At 39.9% G+C, this 22,539-nt stretch overlaps 1 protein-coding gene across 5 annotated transcripts; it reads right to left on the bottom strand.

Moving 5' to 3' along the window:
- Positions 1 to 662: 662 nt before the first annotated feature.
- On the bottom strand, positions 663 to 22,456 carry LOC127648446 (seizure protein 6 homolog). 5 transcript variants are annotated; one of them, XM_052133121.1, is made up of 20 exons: positions 22,424 to 22,456; positions 19,876 to 19,954; positions 19,591 to 19,719; positions 18,447 to 18,668; positions 17,191 to 17,327; positions 16,801 to 16,993; positions 16,237 to 16,422; positions 13,945 to 14,128; positions 13,299 to 13,462; positions 12,277 to 12,471; positions 11,414 to 11,552; positions 10,631 to 10,827; positions 9,782 to 9,976; positions 7,362 to 7,556; positions 6,684 to 6,875; positions 6,555 to 6,593; positions 6,337 to 6,454; positions 5,907 to 5,936; positions 5,662 to 5,773; positions 663 to 5,282 (listed from the first exon to the last, which is right to left on the bottom strand). In XM_052133121.1, exons 2-20 carry the CDS (start codon positions 19,931 to 19,933, stop codon positions 5,253 to 5,255), a joined length of 2,715 nt encoding a protein of 904 aa, XP_051989081.1. In that variant the 5' UTR covers positions 19,934 to 19,954; positions 22,424 to 22,456; the 3' UTR covers positions 663 to 5,252. The 5 variants fall into 5 exon arrangements, with proteins under 5 accessions (XP_051989081.1, XP_051989079.1, XP_051989083.1 ...); XM_052133119.1 differs by lacking the exon at positions 22,424 to 22,456 and adding an exon at positions 22,033 to 22,410; XM_052133123.1 differs by lacking the exon at positions 22,424 to 22,456 and adding an exon at positions 22,090 to 22,410.
- Between the last annotated feature and the right edge of the window lie 83 nt (positions 22,457 to 22,539).

Below are 22,539 nucleotides of genomic sequence, written 5' to 3'. Positions count from 1 at the left end.
ATTAAATGTAAGTTATTTAATCTCAAATCTTTAATAAACTTAGTAAATCAAATACGATGGCTACATCAATAACATTACATCTCATTGGTTCTCATTGTGTCTTGTGACTAGACATCATAAGGTAAGATCCAATTAGGTTTGATGTCAATGATGCGGTCCATTAAATTGACAGAGTTTAATTATTTAATTTTAATTTGATAGCGAATAGCGACTTAAAATCGTTCTGTTTATCACACAAAGTGATTGTGTGTGTGTGTGTGTGTGTGTGTGTGTGTGTGTGTGTGTGTGTGTGTGTTTAGCAGAAAGAATACTTAAAAAAAAAAACCTTTAGTGTTCCACAGAATAGACAAAGCCATAAAGCGTCTGAGCAACACTGGGTTGAGTAAATTATAATTTTTCGGTAAGCTATCCCTTTAAGAGGTGAACCGGTAGGCCTAATGTCCTCTTCAACTTGGTCCACATTCAAATTACTCCTAGCCACCTTAAGAAGAGCAAGTTCACTCTGCCAAATCAAAATTACATAATTTGAATCAAGTTAAACAGCTATAGTTGATAATTAATTAAAAGTAGCTTTGTAAATGATAGTTTCTTTTTAATCAATATATCTGCCAACATGTATTAATAATAAAATGTAAATACAAATGACACATTTAGACACATGCTCACCATCCAACAGACTTTTATTTAATCGTAAATCTCAGCAAATAAATAATGTCTTCATACCAAGTATATAATGTTGATAAATAAATAACAATCAAGTAATACTAGAATGCGAGAAAGCCCTCCACAACATGGGCTTTAGTAATGGCACAGTGAAAAAGACAAAACTCTCTGCATATTAACAAGAAACTATGAGATAAAAGAAAAGAAAATGCAATTTATAAAAAGCATTTCAATTCGATTACTGCATCACAGCAAGCAGTTTTTTTTTCTGTATATATGTTTCTCGACATAGTGCCTATGCAACAACATCAACTCTGGTAACAATGACAGTAAGTAGAATTAATTGATCATGAATCCCAAGCTGAAGCGGTAAAATATACAATCGTCGCGTGCCGTAAGCGAGAGGGCATTCCGCTCCTCTGAAACATGGTCATTCAACATCAAGCAGAAATAGATTCTTAAGAAACAGCAAAGAACAATATGAAATGCTGGCATTGTCCTCATTATTACATAATAATGTGGGGAATACTATGGCAACCAGTGAAACATGAAGTGATGTCACATTATGGGATGTATTTTGGCACTGAATCAGTTTTGTATACAGAAGCTTCAATATTCAATCAAAATATTTACATTCAATATGTTCCTGTGTGTGTGCATGTGTAGGCGTGTCTCTGTATACAAATATGTGATCATGAGAGTATAGTTTTTGAGTTTCAGATTATATATTTTGTGTACTTTGTCTCTCTTTACTCCCTGTGTGATAGTCTCTCTCTCTCTCTCTCTCTCTTTCTCTCTGTCACTCACCTTTTCTATCCCTCTCTAAATCTGCAGTCTTCTCTTTGGCAAGTTTATAGTCCTTAAAGTGTTAGTTCACCCAAAAATGATAAATTTGTCTTCATTTGCTCACCCTCATGCCATCTCAGATGTGTATGACTTTCTCTCTTCTGCTGAACACAAACGCAGATTTTTAGAAGAATATCTCAGCTCTATAGGTCCACACAATGCAAGTGAATTGTGCCAAAATTTTCAATTTTGAAACTCCAAAATCCACATAAGGGCAACATAAAAGTACTCCAGAAGACTCTGGTTGTTAACTACATATCTTCTAAAGTGATATGATAGGTGTGGGTGAGAAACAATTCAATATTTAAGTCTTTTGTCCTTCACTTTCTCCTTCTTCTGTTTTTGGTGATTTACAGTCTTCATGCATATCACCCCCTACTGGGCAGGGAGGAGAATATATGACAAAAAATGACTTAAATATTGATCTGTTACTCACACACACACACCTATCATATCATGTCTGAACACATGGATTTATACACTGGAGTCATATGGATTACTTTTATGTTCTCTTTATTCCCTCTTTTCTATGGCCTGTGGATGGCAGCTTCGGTGTGGAGCTCTCCAATTCTTTTGTTGTTTTTGTTTGTTTGTCATGTGTTTAGTAATTTTTTTCCAATCAGTTTTACCAGGGACGAACTGCCGATCATTCGTTAGCACATACCAGACAATCTTTTTCCAGTTTTTGACTATTCTAACGTTTTGCTGGACATTTTAGTCAGAGGCGCAGCTGTGTTGTTCAAGCGCGCTATGATATGCAAGAGAGGGAAGCGAGCCGGCTCGTTGGTCAAGCTCCAACAACGCTGCATTCGAACAGTGCTGCCAAGTATTCATCTTGCGAATCTCCACCCTTTTCCTAACAAAAGGAACAAACTACATCTCCTCACCCGTACAAACAAGGACTTTTCAAACTCTGCTGGCTTGTGCTTCATAGAAACCTGGTTGAGTTCCGGACAGCACGTTACATCTGCTAGGCTTCCAGCTGTTCAGAGTTAACGGAGAAAATGAGAGGTGGTGGAACATGCTTTTAGATCAATGAAAGTTGGTCTACAGATGTAACAACATTAAAGAAGATGTGCTGTCCTAATTTGGAAGTGCTCTTTATCAATTGTAAGCCTTTCTAATCGCCACGTGAGTTTTCCTTGTTTATTCTGATGCATGCTTATATTCCTCCACAAGAGTGCAGCACTGCAAAAGAAATTCAGCTAACAACCTTGCATCAGTGTGGAGAGGCCTGAAAGACATTACTAACTACAGCACACTATCCCCCAACACTGTAGGGAACCAACAACTGGCTGATGGCCTGAATGTGTTTAACCATTGATTTAAAAAGTCCAGTCTCACACGTCACACCTCACACCCCACACCCGCTCTGACATTCACTTCACACAAACATTAACACCTCCTGCAACCACCCTCCTCCCCTCTCATGCACTCAACCTGCACTGAAGATATGTGAAGAGGATGTGTTCTGGGTCTTCTGGAAAAGACAAGGAAAGCACAAGGCCCAGATGGTGTTTTATCCACTTGTTTAAAATCTTCTGCTGATTAGCTGGCCCCCATCTTCTCACAGCTCTTCAACAGATCACTGGAGCAGTGTGAAGTTCCCAGTTACTTCAAATGCTCTACAATCATCCCTGTCCCAAAGAAACCCAAAATCACAGGGCTTAATGACTACAGACCTGTCGCACTGACGTCTGTGGCCATGAAATATACCTGAAAGATATCACTGGACCCTTTCTGGATCCCATAAATCAAGCAAACAGGTCTGTGGATGATGCAGTCAACATGGGATTGCATCATATCTTGCAACATCTGGACAGACCAGGGACATATGCAAGGATCCTTTTTGTGGACTTCAGTTTGGCTTTCAACACCATCATCCCAGCTATTCTCCAGACTAAATTACACCAACTCTCTGTTCCCATGTCTATCTGTCAGTGGATCACCAGCTTTCTGACGGACAAGCAGCAGCTAGTGAGAATGGGAAAATTCACTTCAGCACCTGTACGATCACCACTGGTCCCCCTCAGGGATGTGTGCTCTCCCCACTACTCTTCTCCCTGTACACAAATGACTGCACCACCAAGGACACCTCTGTCAAGCTCCTGTAGTTTGTAGATGACACCACTGTCATCGGCCTCATACAGGATGACGATAAGTCTGCATACAGAAAGGAGGTTGAACAACTGGCTGTCTGGTGCAATCAAAACAACCTGGAGCTGAACACACTCAAATCAGTGAATGATAGTGGACTTTAGGAGGAACACACCAACAATGACCCAGCTCACCATTCTGAACAGAACTGTGGCAGCAGTGAAGTCATTCAGGATCCTGCGCACTACCATCTCACAGGACCTTGAGTGGGAGACCCACATTCATTGTGAAAGGCCCAGCAGAGGTTGTACTTCCTTCACCAGTTGAGGAAGTTCAACCTGCTACAGGCGCTGCTGATACAATTCTAATCAGCAGTCACTGAGACAGTCCTCTGCTCTTGGTTCAGCTATGAAATCGGATATCAGAAGACTACAAAGGACAGTTCGGATTGTTGGTTGCCACCTGCCAGAGTGAGGAAAGGGGCTGGAAAGATCACTCTGGACCCCACTCACTCAGCACTCTACCTTTTTGAACTGTCGCCTTCTGGCTGGCACTACAGAGCACTTCAGGCACAGGAACAGTTTTTTACTTCAGGCTATCCATCACATGAACAGTTAAAACTGCCCCACTGAGAAATTATTATGTACAATACACAGCGTGGTCTATTTATCCAACATAACCTACCTCTTCTGCCATTTACATTCCCTTGCACTATCAGTAAATAACAGATTTGTATATGTAAATGTATGTACATATGTATAGATAGATAGATAGATAGATAGATAGATAGATAGATAGATAGATAGATAGATAGATAGATAGATAGATAGATAGATAGATAGATAGATAGATAGGATATATATAGTCTTATTATGTATTTATATATATACCTAAATTTTCTATTTGCTTTTTAATTTTATTAAATTTTTTATTATCTCTGTCTTGTTGTTTTATTGTTTGTGCACTGAAAGCTTCTGTCACCAAGACAAATTCCTTGTATGGGAAAGCATACTTGGCAATAAAGCCAAGATTCTGATTCTGATTTATGTGGATTTTGAAGCTTCAACATTTTGGCACCCATTCACTTGCATTGTATGGGCCAACAGAGCTGAAATTCTTCTAAAAATCTTAATTTGTGTTCTACAGAAGAAAGAAAGTCATGCATATCTGGGATGCCCAGAGGGTGAGTAAATGATGAGAGAATTTTAATATTTGGGTGAACTATACCTTTATGGCACCCAACATGCCTTGTTAGAAAACATGCCGGACTGTGAAGATATTACTGTTGTTACACATTCATAGACACACACACACATCCAAGCAAGCATATGCAGATGCATGTACTTAAAACAATTCCATTGTTACTTTTTGATGCACATATACAGTCAATAATGCACACTCATACATCAACACACAAACATACTACACAGGTGCCCAATAAACAAGCAACAACAAGCAAACACACAGCATACATCAGTGAACCAATAGAGGGAGGAGAGAGAGACACTATGTAGAGTGGAGATGCTAGTGTTGGAATTAATATAATTAAACCAATGAATGTCTTGCGTAGAGAAAAATAACAGTATCCCTTTTTTTCTTCTCCTTTCCATTCATCCACACTTTGAATACATTAGAAGACTCCTGCCTCAGATGGACACCTCATACTCTCGCGTGTCCTGCAGTTAAACAGAAGAAGACACACACACACACACACACACACACTTTACTGGCAATCGGGATGGAAAATTCCACTGACTTTAATCATCTAGGGCCTTAGTCGCTTAAAAATGTGACGCATTGAGATTAATGAATTCTCTCTGATGTGATGTCTCGGCAGACGTAAGAATATGCCTGCAGTACATGTCCTTCTGTACCGTAATCAGTGAGTCATTTATTGCCTAATAGCCTAATTCTAGCCATTAGTGATCTGTTTTAATCTTTATAAGGAGTATGTGCTTTGCCCATTTATTTCTTCCTAAGCATTTCAAGTTGGTATTCATTCACATATAATACACATTTAAATCTAAAACTTCTACAAGTTTATGAGAATCTTACCCCTGCCTCATAAAGAGGGTTGTTAAAGTCAGACTCCACTGTAATGGGACTGTAAGAGTGGGTATGAGATAGAGACTTCCAGAACAATGGTTTCCACTGCCACCTACATACACTGAGGGTGAGAAAGAGATAGTGATGGAGGTTTTAGCTCAGAGAAGCAAAACAAGAAACAGTTGAAAAGGATTTTTTTTGTTTGTTTGATTGTTTTTTTTTATTATTATTGTTTTTTTGTCCATATCTATTACCTTTGTGGCCATCTGCATGCGTGTGTACTCCTAAAAGCAGATATATGCATTTAAAATTTACAATCTTGCTCTTCCAAGAAAATGGACAAAAAATACTGATGATATATCTTGCATTCACAGGCCTATACACATTTCTGTCCAATAAAATGTTTCTCTTGAATTAAAAAAAAAAGTCCCCTCGCCCTAATAACTTGTACTTCTGACTTGCAATAGCAAGTATCAAATTATAGTTCACAGATGTAATGTCAAAAAAAGACTACTGGCTATTGTAAAAAAGGGACGTGCCCTTCGATATGTTTCCGCCCCAACTTCCTGTTTTTATATGAAATATGTCAACTCAGGAAGGAAACCTGCGCTCATCAAGTGATTTCATGGGGTCTTGAATACAAATTACTTCCTGATGTTAAAAACACAAGCCTCTCAAACTTACTTGCTGTAGTACATGTAGATCCCACCTATTAGAAGGATGACCAGAATGATTGGCAGAATGATAGCCAATGCAATATTCTCACTCAGCATTTGATGAGAGGCCTCTAAGGACTGCGACACTGAACAGAGGATCAATTAATAACTTATTATAATTGACAATATTGGGCCAGATTATTACATTAATATGCATAACACTGATGCAATGATAGTCAACTTTACCCTCCAATTTATGATCATCCAGTAGCCCTTCATAGACCACTGCAAACAAAGTAAATATTAAGTATTAATCCTTAAAAACAAAACACCAAGTCTTTCCAGCATTTGTTGAATTGGTCCACCTCCTTTTACCTTTACAGAACGGTGGTGGGCTGTTCCACTGAGAGGGATGTCCTGGGACGCAGTTGATGATGACTTCCCCAATGAGCTCATAGCCCTCGTAGCAGAAGAAACGCAGAGTCTCACCTGCCTGGTAACTGTGCTTATACAGAGTCTGGTAGCCATTGTCTGGCACACCCGGGTTTGGGCATGGATCATATTTTACTGTAAATAAATGGAAGGAACACACACACACACAAATATACACATAAAGACAGATAGAAAGGGAGACACTGTATGGTTGAAGGCAGAAACTGCTGTGCAAAGGCAAAACACAGTAACTACACATTTCATCAAAACATACATCAGGCCTCATAGATTTATAATCTGTGCTGTGACAGATTGGTTTAAAATTACAGTAGCTACAAACTCTACACTAAAATAAAGTTTCGGTTTTGCAGTATAGTAACATACATTATGCCTCACAAAGCATTTAAATATACCCACAAGATGCTCCTGAATCAACATCTCTTGTTGGACGAGGAATGACATTCATGTTAAAAAAGGTCCTACCCCTAACTATGAACAACCCCTAAAATCAAGGGAAATCATAGGTTGATAAGAATGTTATACCCTACCCTTTCCCTAACATCTGGCTTTTTAATAGGAATGTTGATCCAGGCCCAACCAAATCATGGTCACCATACTCACAGACACATTTAGGGCTGCGGTCAGTCCATTTGGGCATGCCAGTGTCTCTGCCATGGCAGGAAATCTGGCTTGGGCCTTCCAGCTGATATCCTTGGTTACAGGTGAAGCGTACCACTGTTCCTACAGCGAAACCAGACTCTGGATGTACTGAGCGTGCTCCATTGACCACCTCTCCTGGGTCAGGGCACTGCTGGACTGGAGGTGCATCAAAACCAGGAGAAAAAGACAGTATGCAGAATTTTAAACAATAAATCCATAAAGCGATCAATTATCCTAATAGTCAACTGGTAAACTGATCAACAGGGGTATAGAGTAATTGAGTAAAAAATTATTACGTATTTTACTTAAGTACTATTTTTGGGGATTTGTACTTTACTCAAGTGCAATTTAAAAGGAATACTTTTTCTTTTACTTAATTACATTTCCAAAGAATTATTTTAACTTTTTTACTCCTTTTCCACCTTTTCGCTGCAACCATCAAATGACAGATGACAGACCAGAGGTCAGTCATTTCAAATCGAGTGTCGCACTGCAGCTGTGTTGAGTTCCAACCATCTGCAGAGGCCGAATTTTGGATCTGATTTGAGCTTCTGATACGTTGAAATATTTGTATACGAATAGACCGTATGTGATGCATTAATGATACGTTGTGATGTATTAATTAAAAAAATTAGCATGAAGTGAGAAACACTGATGCTTTTGTCCTAAACATTATTCTAAGCACCTGCAACGTCTACAGATTGGACAGTTAGGATGTAAACAATTATCATTCACGTTGCAAATACAAGCTTTAGTAATTAAATGTGTACATGTCATTCATTTCTACACTTGCCTTAATTTTTAAATCACATCTATGAATTTCTACTCACTATTTGCTGAATTATTATTGTTGTTTTTAGGCAACTATTTATTATAATAACTATAAAACCAGCTACGATAATGCTTATAATAATGACAATAAAAAGAATGGAATCTGAGTAAATATTAATTATTAATTTTATTTAGAATTGTAAAATTAATTAATCCGTCTGCTATAACAGTATGGTTTGGTAGAAAACCTCAGAAAACAATTCACAAAACCAACAAACAACATTACTCACTTTCTTCAAAGCTTCATTTGATTATTTTTTTTTACTCATGATTTGTGTGAAAGTGAATAAAAGTAATTGTTGTTTTAGCAGCTCAAGTGTTCATTTCACATGGAAATTGCTATGTTACCTACAACAGGCCCCATTATTGTAACATGATTCTTTGACTAGGTTGTGAATGCCACTCTGGGAGACATATGAGCCGTCGGAGAGAGTAAATTGGCAACTTAACAAAACAATTGAATGTAAGGGTGCTTTCACACTTGGTTCGATTGCTTGGACCAAACCCAAGTTAGTTTCCTCCCCCTCCCGCTGCCTGCGCTGCTCTGTGTTCACATTATATTATTTGGGTCCAAACCATGGTCTGATTACATCATCAACATGAGTACAAGTGGCTGCTGTTTGCCACTGTATCTAGGTAACAACTCGAGAAGACATCACTGTGTTAAGTGAAGTATTAAAGTTTGTCTCTTTGGATTGACCATGATAACTTACATGCACAGAAAAGTACTTGTGTTTGTCTCCAGCAGATGCATTGAATTTGTAATGATGTGATGAATATTACTGTTTGTCTGCAGTGAGCACGTGCATTTATTGGAAGAAATGTGAAGAATGTGAGCTGCTCTCTGAAGGCGGTGTATTTGGACACAAGCAGGTATGAGAAATGTATTATACCATAATAATCGCTATCGTGAGCTTACAAAGACGCAATTAGTTCACTTCCACGATTTGGTATGATTCCATTCATATCAGCAGCAAATTGTACCAGAGTTCAAATGAACTGTACCCCAGACCACCTTTTCAAGTGGGTGCGCACCCGAGTTCGGAAAACAGCGTTCACATTATCCAAACAAATCGAACTTTGACGTCATTACACCCTGGGTGCATACCAAAAGTGCTAGTGTGAAAGCACCATAACAACATCCTCTCATACAATCTCATCTCTTTATTTAATTCTAGCTAGGAAAAAAAGATACTTTTTACTTTTTTAATACTTAAGTACAATTTAATGTGAATACATTTTTACTGCCTATCAAGTATGTTTTCGGCTAGATACTTGGACTTTTAATATAGTAAAATTAAATTATAATTTAAATAAATATATAATTTTTAAAAATTTTTTTGTAACTAAATGCAAAAGTGATGGAGTTCTCCAACAAGTTCAGATTCTAATCTTTCAAATTATACCACATATGCATAACTTGTGAATCCAGGGAATTAAGAGTTAAGTGATAAAATGGCTTGCCATATAGAGCCTCTCCACAGACCTGCTGGTGGGTCCACAGACTTTATTTTCTTCAACTATAAAAAGATAAATATAGCTCCGCTCACTTTTTACACAGGTGGGAGGGGTGTTGCTCCAAGAGAGATCCCATTGACAGGTAATGATGTCAGAGCCAACAATGTCATAACCAGGTTGACACTGATAGGTCAGAACGCTGCCTCTGACCAGAGATGGGTGGGAGGAGCTGCTCCAGCCAAACTCGATAGAAGGGAGGGCAGGGCATGTGTCATTAGGTTCCACATCTGCAAGAAATGGGTGGAAATGACATCACAATACACTGTTAAACTACAAAAGATAAAAGGCTTGTTTGAGATGCCAATCGCCTCTCCTTGAAAGCAGACAAGAGTAGGGGGCAGCAGTCAGGGGAGGAGTGAAATAAGTGCTGTCAAGTCAGACAGTTCTCACTTCTTGAGAAAAAGTGAGAAAAAGCCAAAAGTGAGATCAAAGACAAATATCGTCCCGTCATGCTTATAGTTTGTGCAGCTGGGAGAAAGTAACAGCAGCGCCTGGCTCTAAAAAGTCGCAATGTATTTTTCACATATGTCGCAGTGACATCACAGCAAGATTTCTAACCAGCATACACCCGCTGGTGATCACCAATGATCGGTTTGGTGCAGAGCTGTGTCCGAAAGCTTAAGCAGCTGCTTTGACTCCTCAGTGCCCAATCAGGCATTGACTTCACAGGCAGTGATTTACTGTATGTATGATGGCACCTCGTAAAGATGCTTGTTTTCAAAAACTGACCAGAAGAAGGTATCTCAGTAGACAGGATGTGACACAAACACTGGATTCGGATGTGCCTTGATTCCAATCTACTTCAATATACCATCTCCGGAGGCAGCAATTTTCAGCTTTCGGATGCAGCCAATGAGATTGAATCAGCTGATATGTTTTACCTCGGTAGTGTATAAGGAATCCTTGGCTAAGGATGAATGAAGAGTCATCAGGATCGCTCTGAAACTGAATGGTGACCTCAGATCCCCCAGATACGACTCTGAACCTCTCTCTTGAGCCCAGGTACTGCCCGATCACATGTGACATCAGATCATGGCCATCAAATATGGTTAGAACATCATTATGGCGTATGTTCAAACTGCAAGCAAAAGACAGGAGGTAGAGGATGACCAGAGATGCGTTTTATATTATTTTAATACATTCCTTGAGGTTCAGCTACAATATTAGGAAAGGTTATGCACAAAAAATTTATTAGTCATGTATTTGTAAAACATGATAATTTTCCACCCTCATTTTGACCCTCTGTCAGAAACGCTCAGATTTGGTGCTGCTTCTCTTTTAAGAATTGACAGTAAACGGCCACTGTTATGATTGGCTCTCTGCTCTTGACTGACCTGCTTGCCACCTCATTGCTCACCACTACTGGGCGGGTTACAGAAGTAATAAGATAAAGTAGGAGTTGATGTGCGGTTGTGGATGTGGCCAGATGCAAATGTCTACCACAGTGTGACATCACAATGTGGAGGAAGTAGAGAATGAGTCATTTTGGCAGATTGGTTTCAAATGCTCTTTTTGCAGTGAGGAGGATGTTTTGAGTTCTGAAACTTACAGGAGGTTTTTATAATACAATGACCACTCATTTGTTAAAAGATCAATACAATTAGATTTTTCATTTCATGAACCCTTTAAAATAGATTCTAGAGTTGAACTTGACAAATACTTACATTTGTACATCCAGTTCAATGCGCTTGTCCTCGCTGACATGTATTTGCCACACACAGTCCTGCCCCTTAGAGTAGCTCTGTGGCCAGTCAGGAGACAACACTGTTCCCACTGAATCTGTCAGCTCCCCGCCACACAGAGCTATGCCAAGAAGACACAAACAACATCATGAGCTGACTTTGAGGCAATAGTCAGAAGTTATTTCAATATATAACAAAATAAATCCACACATACTGTATGATATTTGTTAAGTAAAATATTTAATTTAAGATAGATGGGTTAATAAAGTGGCTCTGCAGCACGTCAAAACTAGAATGGGGCATCCAGAGTAGACAGCATCATAGATTATAATGGCCGCGTTTTACATTTGACACAACACAAATCACTGCTTGTGTCCTGTGTCAACAGTGTGTTAAGTAGCATTCTGGTCTTTTCAGCAGGAAAGCCCTGAGCAATCAAATAAATTGTAGTTCATGGAAGCCCCAGCAGGTCAAATGTGAGAATCCTAGAATTATCCTGAAATTGCCTAAATGTGCTGAGCAGGTTTTTTTATTTAACTTTGAATCACCATAATGTTACAACTGAGGTTTGGGATAAGAGAAAGCTTGCAAAATGATAAAACCTATACAGAGCCAAACAACAGGAAATCTCTACAGTATATCACTTTTAAAGATTAAAAAAGAAATCATTCAATAGAGATAGCCTGGCAGTGCAATCTTTAAAATTATTTTTAAATCCTCATCCAGTAATCACAAATGAATGGAAAAGTAATGGAACAATCATGGAAATGAATTAGTCAAAAAGTGTGGAAACCCTGAAATAGGTGTGGCAAATACTGTATGAAAAAAAAAACAAGTTTTCATACCTCTGCAGACAGGCTCACTCTCATTCCAGTGAGGTTCACTGGGGTCCACACACTCCATAACTCCAGACCCCTGCTCCATGACGAATCCAGGAGAGCATGAGAAGGTTACTATGGTACCAAGTGGGAAGGTGATGTCACTGCTGCTGAAATTCCCATGAGGCAGGTAAGGTTCATAACAGTGTTCTCCATCAAAGGCTGGAAGAGAAGGGGAAGAATAGAACATTATTTAGCATTGGAAATCACAGCAAAAGAACCAAGATATAAAAGTGCAAAACGATTGTGGAATTATTTATTGAAACTTTTAAAATAGTTGCCTTGCATCAATACAAAAAAGGGTGACTGGTGTTGAAAATATGCTGATAAAATAGGGTCACAAAGGAAAAGTAAATTATGAATTAACCACTAACAAAAGCTTCCATTGGCCAAAATCAAAGGACAATGCATCAATCTATATTTCATCAGTTAATTCAGGATGATTCATACATAAACATTTTGTTTAATCATTGAACCACAACACTTATATATCTTATGTCTTATACTGTATGTCTCTAATATATCTTTTCCCTACATTTATGTCAGTTGCTATCAGTGTCCCCCATGCTCATGTATGCATTTTCCCTTCCTCTCCCATACACATGCAAACAAATGCCCATATATTTTGATTCTATGTTATCTTCCAGTTTCAGATCAGATTAATTCTGGTGGTGATTCTGGTAACCTACGCAAAAAAAAAAGAAAGACAGCTAAAAAATAGATGATCAATCAAAAATGATATGTACAAATATGCAGATATATATATGATATTTATTATGTATATATGGTGTATGTGTTGGTCCAGTGATTCTTGCTTTTGACATGAGTGACCCAGGGTCAAAAATCACCCACATATACAACTTTTATTCCAAGCAAAATTGCTACTGGATATCAGTGGATCTATATCAGAAATGGGTACATTTCATTGCATTTTCTATATAGATGTATGTCTAACCTCCAGTGTCTGTCTTTCACTTTAAGTGTCTTACCCTCGTAGCGGAGCGCCAGTAGCAGAGGGATGCTGGAGGAGTCCGCGGTGAGTTCCACATAGAGATACATTCCCTCACTCACAAAGCCTCGCTCTGGAACATCATCCAGATCTGAGTCGAAGAGAAGAGGAGCTGTAGAGCTATTCCCACTGCGTACAATCAACCTAGGTATAAGAATGAGAGAGGAGGCAGTGTTGGGTAATTTACTCCAAAAATGTAATCCACAACAGCTACAGATTACTAATAATTTATCTAATCATATCTGTAATCAGATTACTACATCTACTATGACCTCGTTTCCACCTGGTATTAAGATGCGTTTTTGGTGATCTGATCACATATGGCCAGCGCTAAATACAAGTGTAAACGGGGTCTAAAATGTTTTGTGATAGGATCACAAAAAACATAGTCGTATGTGACACAAACACATTTATAACACATATACTAATTATCATTTCAAAATTATCTATTTACTGCTTTAGTCAGATAGTCCAGGGTGGAGAATCTCAGAGCTCAAGCCCAGTCTTGCACTCGAGCCCCTCCATTATGGACAGCATGCCAAATCTGTTTGCCTCAGTGCGCTGCAGGGCTGTGAACTCGTGAAATATACAAAAGTGAACAACACCTGAGTAACTGGAACACTTACTTATCATTGTCTTCATCAAGAGCAATCCTCTCAAAGTGGAGGTGGAGCCTGTGACCTTCCTTGGCCTCCAGCAGCCAATGGCAGCTCAGGTTACTGCCAGTGCTATGGTTACTCACAGAGGGGAGTGTTGGAGAGAGGATGCGGCCCACAGTAGCATTTCTGATCCATCCTCCACAAGATACAGCTTTAAAACACACATTGAAGATGGCTTGATATAAACATTAACATTAAATCAAATCAATATTGCTAAGCAGCCACAATTTTATTTTCATCATCAGAGCAACAGAAATAAGGATTTATAAAACCAAAGGTTCACAACATGAAATATATGTCTATATATATATATATATATTCCACACAACAACTCCCAGTCGCCAACCTCCTAGGGTATCAGGACTTGAAGCGAGTCATCTTGCAATGGGTCGAACGAAGTCCGGAACAACACACAGCACTTTCGCTCGCTGATGTTTAGCGAGCTTGGCCACCCGATCGCATTCGCCCAGCCACTCCTTGACACCTGTCACCGGTGGCTCCTGGCAGAGGAGCATAAGGCAGATGAAGTGGTAGATCTTGTGGTGCTGGAACAAGCCATCACCCAGTTGCCGAGAAGAACCGTGGAATGGGTCCAGTGCCACCGTCCAGTATCACTAGACCAGGCCATTCAACTGCCAGAAGACCATCTGCCGGGGTATCAAGCTGGGACATACTGGACACAGGTGAGTATCCAAGGGGGTACATATCAAGCCTTGGTGGAATCAGCCTGTAATCAAACTGCAATTCATCAATGCTTGGTATAAGGTGATGCTTTGGATGCATCACACCGGGTGAGGGTGAGGTATGTGCATGTGTGTGCAGAGGAAATGGAGAACCTCACCCTCCCAGACCTCCGTGGAATTCTCCTTGGGGATTTCCCTCTGGGGCAGTCCCGTGACTACACCCTCAGGCACGCCTTCGATCACGTGAGGGCGACTGATGATCAATGGCTTCAGCCTAACGTTGAGCTATCCTACCCCTTATGATTTTAATGGGCGGGTTGTATCGGGTGATGCAGGACACCCAGACAAAAGAGGATACAACCCAGTTGTAAATAACCAAGAACCGTCCTGAAATGCTATTCCTGGTGGCTCATTGTAATCCTATGATGGGACATTTAGAACAAGACAAAAACTAATCGTTTCATTGCCTGTTTCTATTGGCCAGGCTGGTGAATCTTCCGGCCAACCCAAAAGTGCCATTGCACCCTATTCTGAATTGATGGACCTCGTCAGGCCATTAGAGCAATCTGCACAGGGGCATCACTTTGTGTTAGTCCTGGATCACGCAATGCGATACTAGGAAGCTGTGCCGCTTCACAACATCTCAGCAAATCATGTTGCGGAGGCACAATTCTGTAATATTTCCCGAGTTGGGATTCTGAAAGAGATCCTATCTGAACAAGATACACATACACTTTGCGAACTGTACAAATGATTAGGAATTAAATCAATTTGTATCAGGTCTACCATCCACAGATTGACAGGCTGGTTGAGCGATTTATTCAGACCCTTAAGAACAGGATTCGTAGATTCATTCACAAGGATGCAAGGAATTGGGATAAATGGCTCCCATATTGTTCGCAGGCAAGCCTAAACAGGGTTTTCCTCTTTTTAATTTTTATACTGTCGCCGAACTCACAGCGTCTTAGACATCCTGAGGGAAAATTGGAAGGCGGGAGCAAAGATTTAATTCAGAATATTCTTGACCTGAGAGCAATACTCCACACACTGGGACGGTTAACACAGGAAAATTTGCTCCAGGCTCAAGAACGTAAATTTCAGCTGTACAACAGGGGTACTCGGCTTTGCAAGTTGACACCAGGAGATAAATTACTCATATTACTACCCACATCAAGCTCTAAATTACTGGCAAAGTGGCAAGGACCCTTTGAGGTAACACAGCTGGTTGGGGATGTCGAATATGAGGTAATACGAATGGATAGGAGTGGAGCATGGCAGACATACCACCTTAATCTCCTGAAACTTTAGTGATAGGAGGTCCCTGTGGCATTGGCGATAGTAGTTCAAGATAGTGGGGGTAATCAAGGAATCCCATAATGACTGGTCCTGCCTGGTGGCCCTGGTACCCAAGGCTGATGGGTCGGTTCAGTAGGTTCAGTCGGTTCAGTTGCATATATATATATATATATATATATATATATATATATATATATATATATATATATATATATATGTAAAATAAAGGATATACTGACTGTTCCTGCATGAAAGTGAAAAAATATATAAAATTACCCACCTATACACTGGGGTTCTGGGGTGCTCCATCTGGGTCGGCTGGAGTTCAGACAGATTGCATCCTCATGACCTCTGACTTCAAACCCTGGATCACAATGGAAGTGAGCCTGACCACCAGGGTGAATATCAGTTACAGTCACTCCACCACCCTCAGGGGAGATGGGGAATGAGCAGGACAAAAGGAACGCTGGAATAAGTGTTAGAAAAATTAGAAGATACTATTATTCCTGTCAGGTCAAAACATATAAATGTATTCTTTATTAAAGGGATAGTTCAACCAAAAATGTATATTCTGTCCTCATTTACTCTCCCTCATGTCATTCCAAACCTGTATGACATTTATTATTTATTTCACAGAACACAAAAGGAGATGTTATGCAGTATGTTAGTCTCAGTCACCATTATCATTGCATCTTTGTTCCATAAAATGAAAATGAACTGTTACTGAGGCCTTCATTCTGAATAACATCTCCTTTTGTGTTCCATGGAAGAAAGAAAGTCATAAAATATTGGAACCACTTTTGGTGAACTATCCCTTTAAAAACAGCCAGTCTGAGAGAGATACCTTCATAGCGAAAGCTGAATACCCCATGATTCGCTTGCTTCAGACTCTTATAGTGAATATGCACTTGATTGGTTGAGCTACGAATCACCTGACCTTCACTCATCTCCGTCTCATTGGCCAAAAGCTCTGGCACTGCCCTACCTAGCTCCAGAATGGTAAGTGACTCCTCCTTGGACAAGTTTACCTTCTTAACCTAAGACAGACAAGTAGTGTAGTGTTGCCATAACAACAGTTAATGAGAATATTCACCAAGATTCTATCAAGTGCATATCGCCCATGGAAATGCCAACAAGCTGCATCAGTTATATTAACAGCCAGTAACCATGGTGACCTTCAGAGGGGCTATCTGAGGTTACAATGAAAACTATAGAGTTGGTGAGGCTGTTGTACCTGTATCTCAACACCATATCCAGGATAAACAGTGATACTGTAGGTGCACTCCAGTGGGGAAAAGGCAGATGAGTAGGAGAGAGGATCAGGGGACTCAACTATTCCCTCCATTCCTGACAGGCTGGCATTACATTGCACTGGAGAAACAGAGAGCGATGCAAAATACAATAAGATTATTTAAAGCATACATTGTAAAGACAACTTGCCACTGACTAATTAAAATGTTTATTTAGGAAAAAAAAAAAATACAGATGGTCTGAATCTTTGCCTTTTCTGAATGTAACCGGCTCTGCTCCCCCCGCTCTAAGCGGGACTCGAACCGAAGTCTCCGGCGTGGGAGGCGGGTGCGCTAACAAGGAAGCTAAAGGCTACTGCCTCTAGTGTCAGTTGCTAGTGCACCTCTTGAGGTCAGGAGAGTGAGGTTTACACACTGCACAGCTATCTACCAGCTGGCTCCCGTTACACTCACCCCCCTAAACCTCACTCCCATCCGGGTCACGGCACCATTGTAACCGGTCCTGGTCGCCCCGCTCCAAACGGGACTCGAACCGAAGTCTCCGGTGTGGGAGGCGGGTGCACTAACAAGGAGGCTAAAGGCTACAGCCTCTAGTGTCAGTTGCTAGTGCACCTCTTGAGGTCAGGAGAGTGAGGTTTACACACTGAACAGCTATCTACCAGCTGGCTCCCGTTACATAAACATATGCTAAAACTTAGTGTTGGATTTGAGTCCAAAAGAAGCCGAGTCGTACTCAAGACCAAGTCCATTACAGGCAGTACGAGTTTGAATGAATCTGTTGAAGAATCTGGATTAAATTGTAACCTTAAACTCAACATCAATATTTTAAGCTTACTTTAATCTTCACAACTAAGAAAAACAATTTGTCAATATAAATGTAAAAAACTAATGATTAGTATCCTGCTGAACAAATTTCAGTGGTTTCAGAATGAAAGCATTTGCTTTAGTTGTATGAAGAAAAAACTATCCTTGACCACACTTCCTATTGCGTTCTGTTGACAATTCAATTATTTGTTGCTTTTTCCAAGTGCCAGCTTTACAAGTAACACACAGAGGTTGCGCTACAAATATGTGACGGACTGAGATTTACAATTTCCATCATGGTCTATTTCATCCGTCATATTAGTTTAAATGTCCCTGAAATTTTATTTTGTCTCGATATAGTCAACATTTTCAGTTAGAAATTTAGTTTGAAAATCTTTGAAAAGAGCTAGAAGGGATTCTTTGTTTGATATGATACCTGGTGTGTGCACTGTTGTAATTGTTGTTGTAGTAATCAGAGTGGTTGTGGTCTCCTCTTCAGCTGGCGATGATGTCACACCACTCCCTAAACCTGATTGGCCAGCTTGAGGTGCAGCCGATGAGGTCACTGCAGTAGTGAGGATGCCTGGTGACATCACTGTCGAGGCGGGTTCTGATTCTCTGACATATGGGACAGCCTGGGTCGGGTTGGTGGTAGTACCTGTGCGTATGGATCACAGATGAAAATAAAAAAATTCATGTGGCTCAGCAGTGATAACGCTGAAATGGTTCTTTATTGAAATGATGTAGAACAGTGGTGCTCAAATGGTTTTGCTTCCGGATTGTTTCAGATTTTACATTGGACTTCAAGTGACTAGCCATAACAGTATCAAAACTGAAATGATGTTCCTCCTGTGCAGACAGAAAAACAAATGTGTGCAGATGGCAGACTCAAGTGTGTGGGAAAACCTAGAGATTTTCATGAATCAGAGCTAAATGCATTCTCAGTACTTCATCTGGAGTCCATATGAATATCATTTTTTTCCACTATGAAGCTGAAGCGTTGAGTGAAATCTTGTGTGTAAACAAGGTGGAAATACACATTACTGAGTCAAAACATACACCTACCACATTTACTGTGAGACTCAAGCACAATCGATGAATGCGGAAATGCGGCTGCGTGCCTGAATGGTTAAATGTGCTTCATGGTCAATGCCCATCTTGCGATTGATTATAAACAGTCACTAATGTCTTACGTGAATGTGGTATGTGTCAAAATATCAGATCTATGCATAAGACTGTAAACACACTAATGCAGCCTAACAGATCTGTAGCTGTCTAATTAGTTGTTAATATTAATCAAACATCTATATTAAAGAAAAACACTGACTGTGGTATTGAATTTAAAATATCAAAAATTGTGACATTTTACTGGTATTGGTATACCAGTATATATATATATATATATTTTTTTTTTTTTTTTTTTTTTTTTCTGATCAGGTGACCAAAGGTTCTGCCAAATATAAATGGGATTTGCTTAGCAAGAATAAATGTTAGAGGGAACATTGTTGGGTCACAACCCACAAGTTGAGCACCACTATTGTAAAGTAAAGGAAGTAACTTGTTTTTTAGGATGGACTGACCTCTGCTTCCAGGGGTGTGTCCAAGGTACTCCTTACTCAGAAGTGCAGCATGGAGGAGTTCTCCCATGGGGCGGGGACTAGAGGTCATGGTGGGTGGAGCCTCAGTATCTGGCATCCCTAAAGATGCACCTATAAGGGCAAGGAGTAACCAAGATATCTGTCAAGCCTTATTCCTTTCTGTTTAATTATTTAATAAAAAATGATCGGCATACTAAGTTCATTCACCTTGCGTAAATAGCTAAACATAGAAAAGCACACACACTCACACAGTAATGAACATGTTACCTGAAGCCAGGTGCAGCAGTGTGACAGACAGTGTCACAGCAAGAACTGTGGACACCATTATTTAATATGAGAGGACAGCCTGAGCGCAAGCAAACAAGAGAAAGAAAGGAAAACAGTAAGAAAGAAGGGTAAAATGGAAAGATCTAAGACTAAATAGAAGAGGTTTCAAGTAAACGTTTGTAAGTCAAAAGTTGATCTTAAAGAGGTCATGACATGAGGAATACATTTTTCCTTGATGTTTTTACATCAAAGAGATCATTGTACTATTAAAACACACTGTAAGTTTCAGAACTCAAAACGTCTTTCTCACTGCAAAAAGAGCATTTGTTGACACCAAGCTACTAAAACAACTCGTTCTCTGCTTCCTCCAGATTGTGATATCACACTGTGGAAGACCGCCTCCACAACCGCACATCAACTCCTACTTTACCTTACTACTTCTGTAACCCGCCCAGTAGTGGTGAGCAGTGAGATGGCAATTAGAGAGCAGGTCAGTCAAGAGCAGAGAGCCAGTCATAACAGTGGCCGTCTACTGTCAATTCTTAAAGGAGAAGCAGCACTAAAACCGAGCGTTTCTGACAGAGGGTCAAAATGAGGGTGAAAAATTATCATGTTTTACAAATATATGACTAATTAAATTTTTGTGCATGAACACTACTAAGATTATAAGTGAACCTCAAAGGAATGTATTAAAATAATACCCAATGGCCCTATTATGATCCTTTTAACTCATCTCTGGTCAGCCTTCATATTACAACTAAACCTCTACCTCCTGTCTTTTGCTTGCAGTTTGAACATACGCCATAATGATGTTCTAACCATATCTGATGGCCATGATCTGATGTCACATGTGATCGGGCAGTACCTGGGCTCAAGAGAGAGGTTCAGAGTCGTATCTGGGGGATCTGAGGTCACCATTCAGTTTCAGAGCGATCCTGATGACTCTTCATTCATCCTTAGCCAAGGATTCCTTATACACTACCGAGGTAAAACATATCAGCTGATTCACTCTCATTGGCTGTGTCCGAAAGCTAAAAATTGCTGAAAATAGTCTTAAAGGAGAAGCAGCACCAAAACCGAGTGTTTCTGACAGAGGGTCAGAAAGATAATGTTTTACAAATATAGGACTGTTTTTTTTTGTGTGTGCACACACACACACACACACAAACAAAAAACCTTTACTAACATTTTAAGTGAACATCAAGGAACATATTAAAATCATAAAAAAGGCATGTCATGACCCCTTTAAATTTTCAGTGCTTAGATGGCCTTTTATTCTCTTAAATTGGTTAATTTAGAGAGAAGGTGAAGTTAACCAGTTTTCTTTTAACAATGAATGCAATTATTAATTAATTATAAGATGCATCTAAAAATATTACTTTTTTCAGAAGTAGTACAAGTTCTCTTATATGCCATAATTGCTCCATAAAAACAAACATATAAAAACTCGCAAAATATCCTCACAGAGTTGTTAGATCTATTGCGGTACACCAAATCTTATGGTCCCGCCATGGCCCTGGAGGCCTGACAGTGCACGAGACATATGGCCCCCAGCCGTGCCCACGTTCTCTGATCAATGATGTCACCGCTAACACAAGAGGCAGGTAGCAAAGAGCAGGTCTGGGCTGCCAGGGTCGCCCATTTGGTATTTACAGCACACGCCGATGCTGATAAAAAAAAAAAAATAGGGTTCGTAATGCAAATTACAACTGGAGGATCTCGGCTCTATAAAATCACATTGGTGATGGTCGTTAGTTGGCATACAGTACCCACACATACAGAATGATCCGCGAGAGAATGCGGGTAGATGTAGATATGATGTTTCTGACACTGCGGACAGAGCGTTCAGATCCGTCTAGTAATTTATTCAGATGCTCTCAAAAACATCTCCTCTCATCCTTTCCCTATGACGCAAGACGCCCATTTCCCCCCAAAACGCATCAGCAAACCGTCTAGATTGGATAAACTCGCATATTTCTGATTAACAGCAAGATCGGATGAATATAAATTGTTTGCATTGATTTCATAAACGTATCCATGCCATTTACTGTATACAGGTGGCTGTTGCGCAAGGGAAAGGGCTCACCAAAATATCTGTATAATCTGTAATATATACTGTATATATACCAGTCAGAGGGAAGCAAAAAATATACGCACCCGCAAAACGCCGTCTCTGTTTTATAGTCGTCAAAACAAATCCAGGAGGTGTCTTACTGTATTTAGTGTGTTTTTGTCTCTAAGCCTCGTTCTTGCTGCTGCGTTTCTAGCGCGATGCTCCGTCTCTCACTAATCCAGCCCCATCCAAAATACCACAACTTGGTGCGTCAAATGGCTTTTAAATAAACATTTGCACGCGCTCACAGTTAATGCTAATTGTTCGTGTCCCAATCAAACCCCGGTTAAATAAAACGATTGTTGCCTGTCCACTAAAAAAAACAATCAGTTGCATTCGGTGTCAGTTCAGTATATTGTAATTCGTTTTCAAGTCCGTTTAGGCCTACAGGCAGGCTTGTAGGTGAGTGAAACAGATACAGATACCAGTTCCTACCCGTATGCTTGACGCGTTGACTGTCAATGTGTGGTTGGTTTGAGGGTATTTTTTTTAGTGGCGTGTGTTAATCTCGTTGGCGCCTCGTGTGGGGGAACTGCAGTACTACAAGACGT

The sequence above is a fragment of the Xyrauchen texanus genome, chromosome 8 (assembly GCF_025860055.1).
Source record: "Xyrauchen texanus isolate HMW12.3.18 chromosome 8, RBS_HiC_50CHRs, whole genome shotgun sequence".
NCBI lineage: Eukaryota > Metazoa > Chordata > Actinopteri > Cypriniformes > Catostomidae > Xyrauchen > Xyrauchen texanus.
Note: the sequence above shows the minus strand (reverse complement) of the source record. Positions and strands in the feature narration are given on the sequence as shown.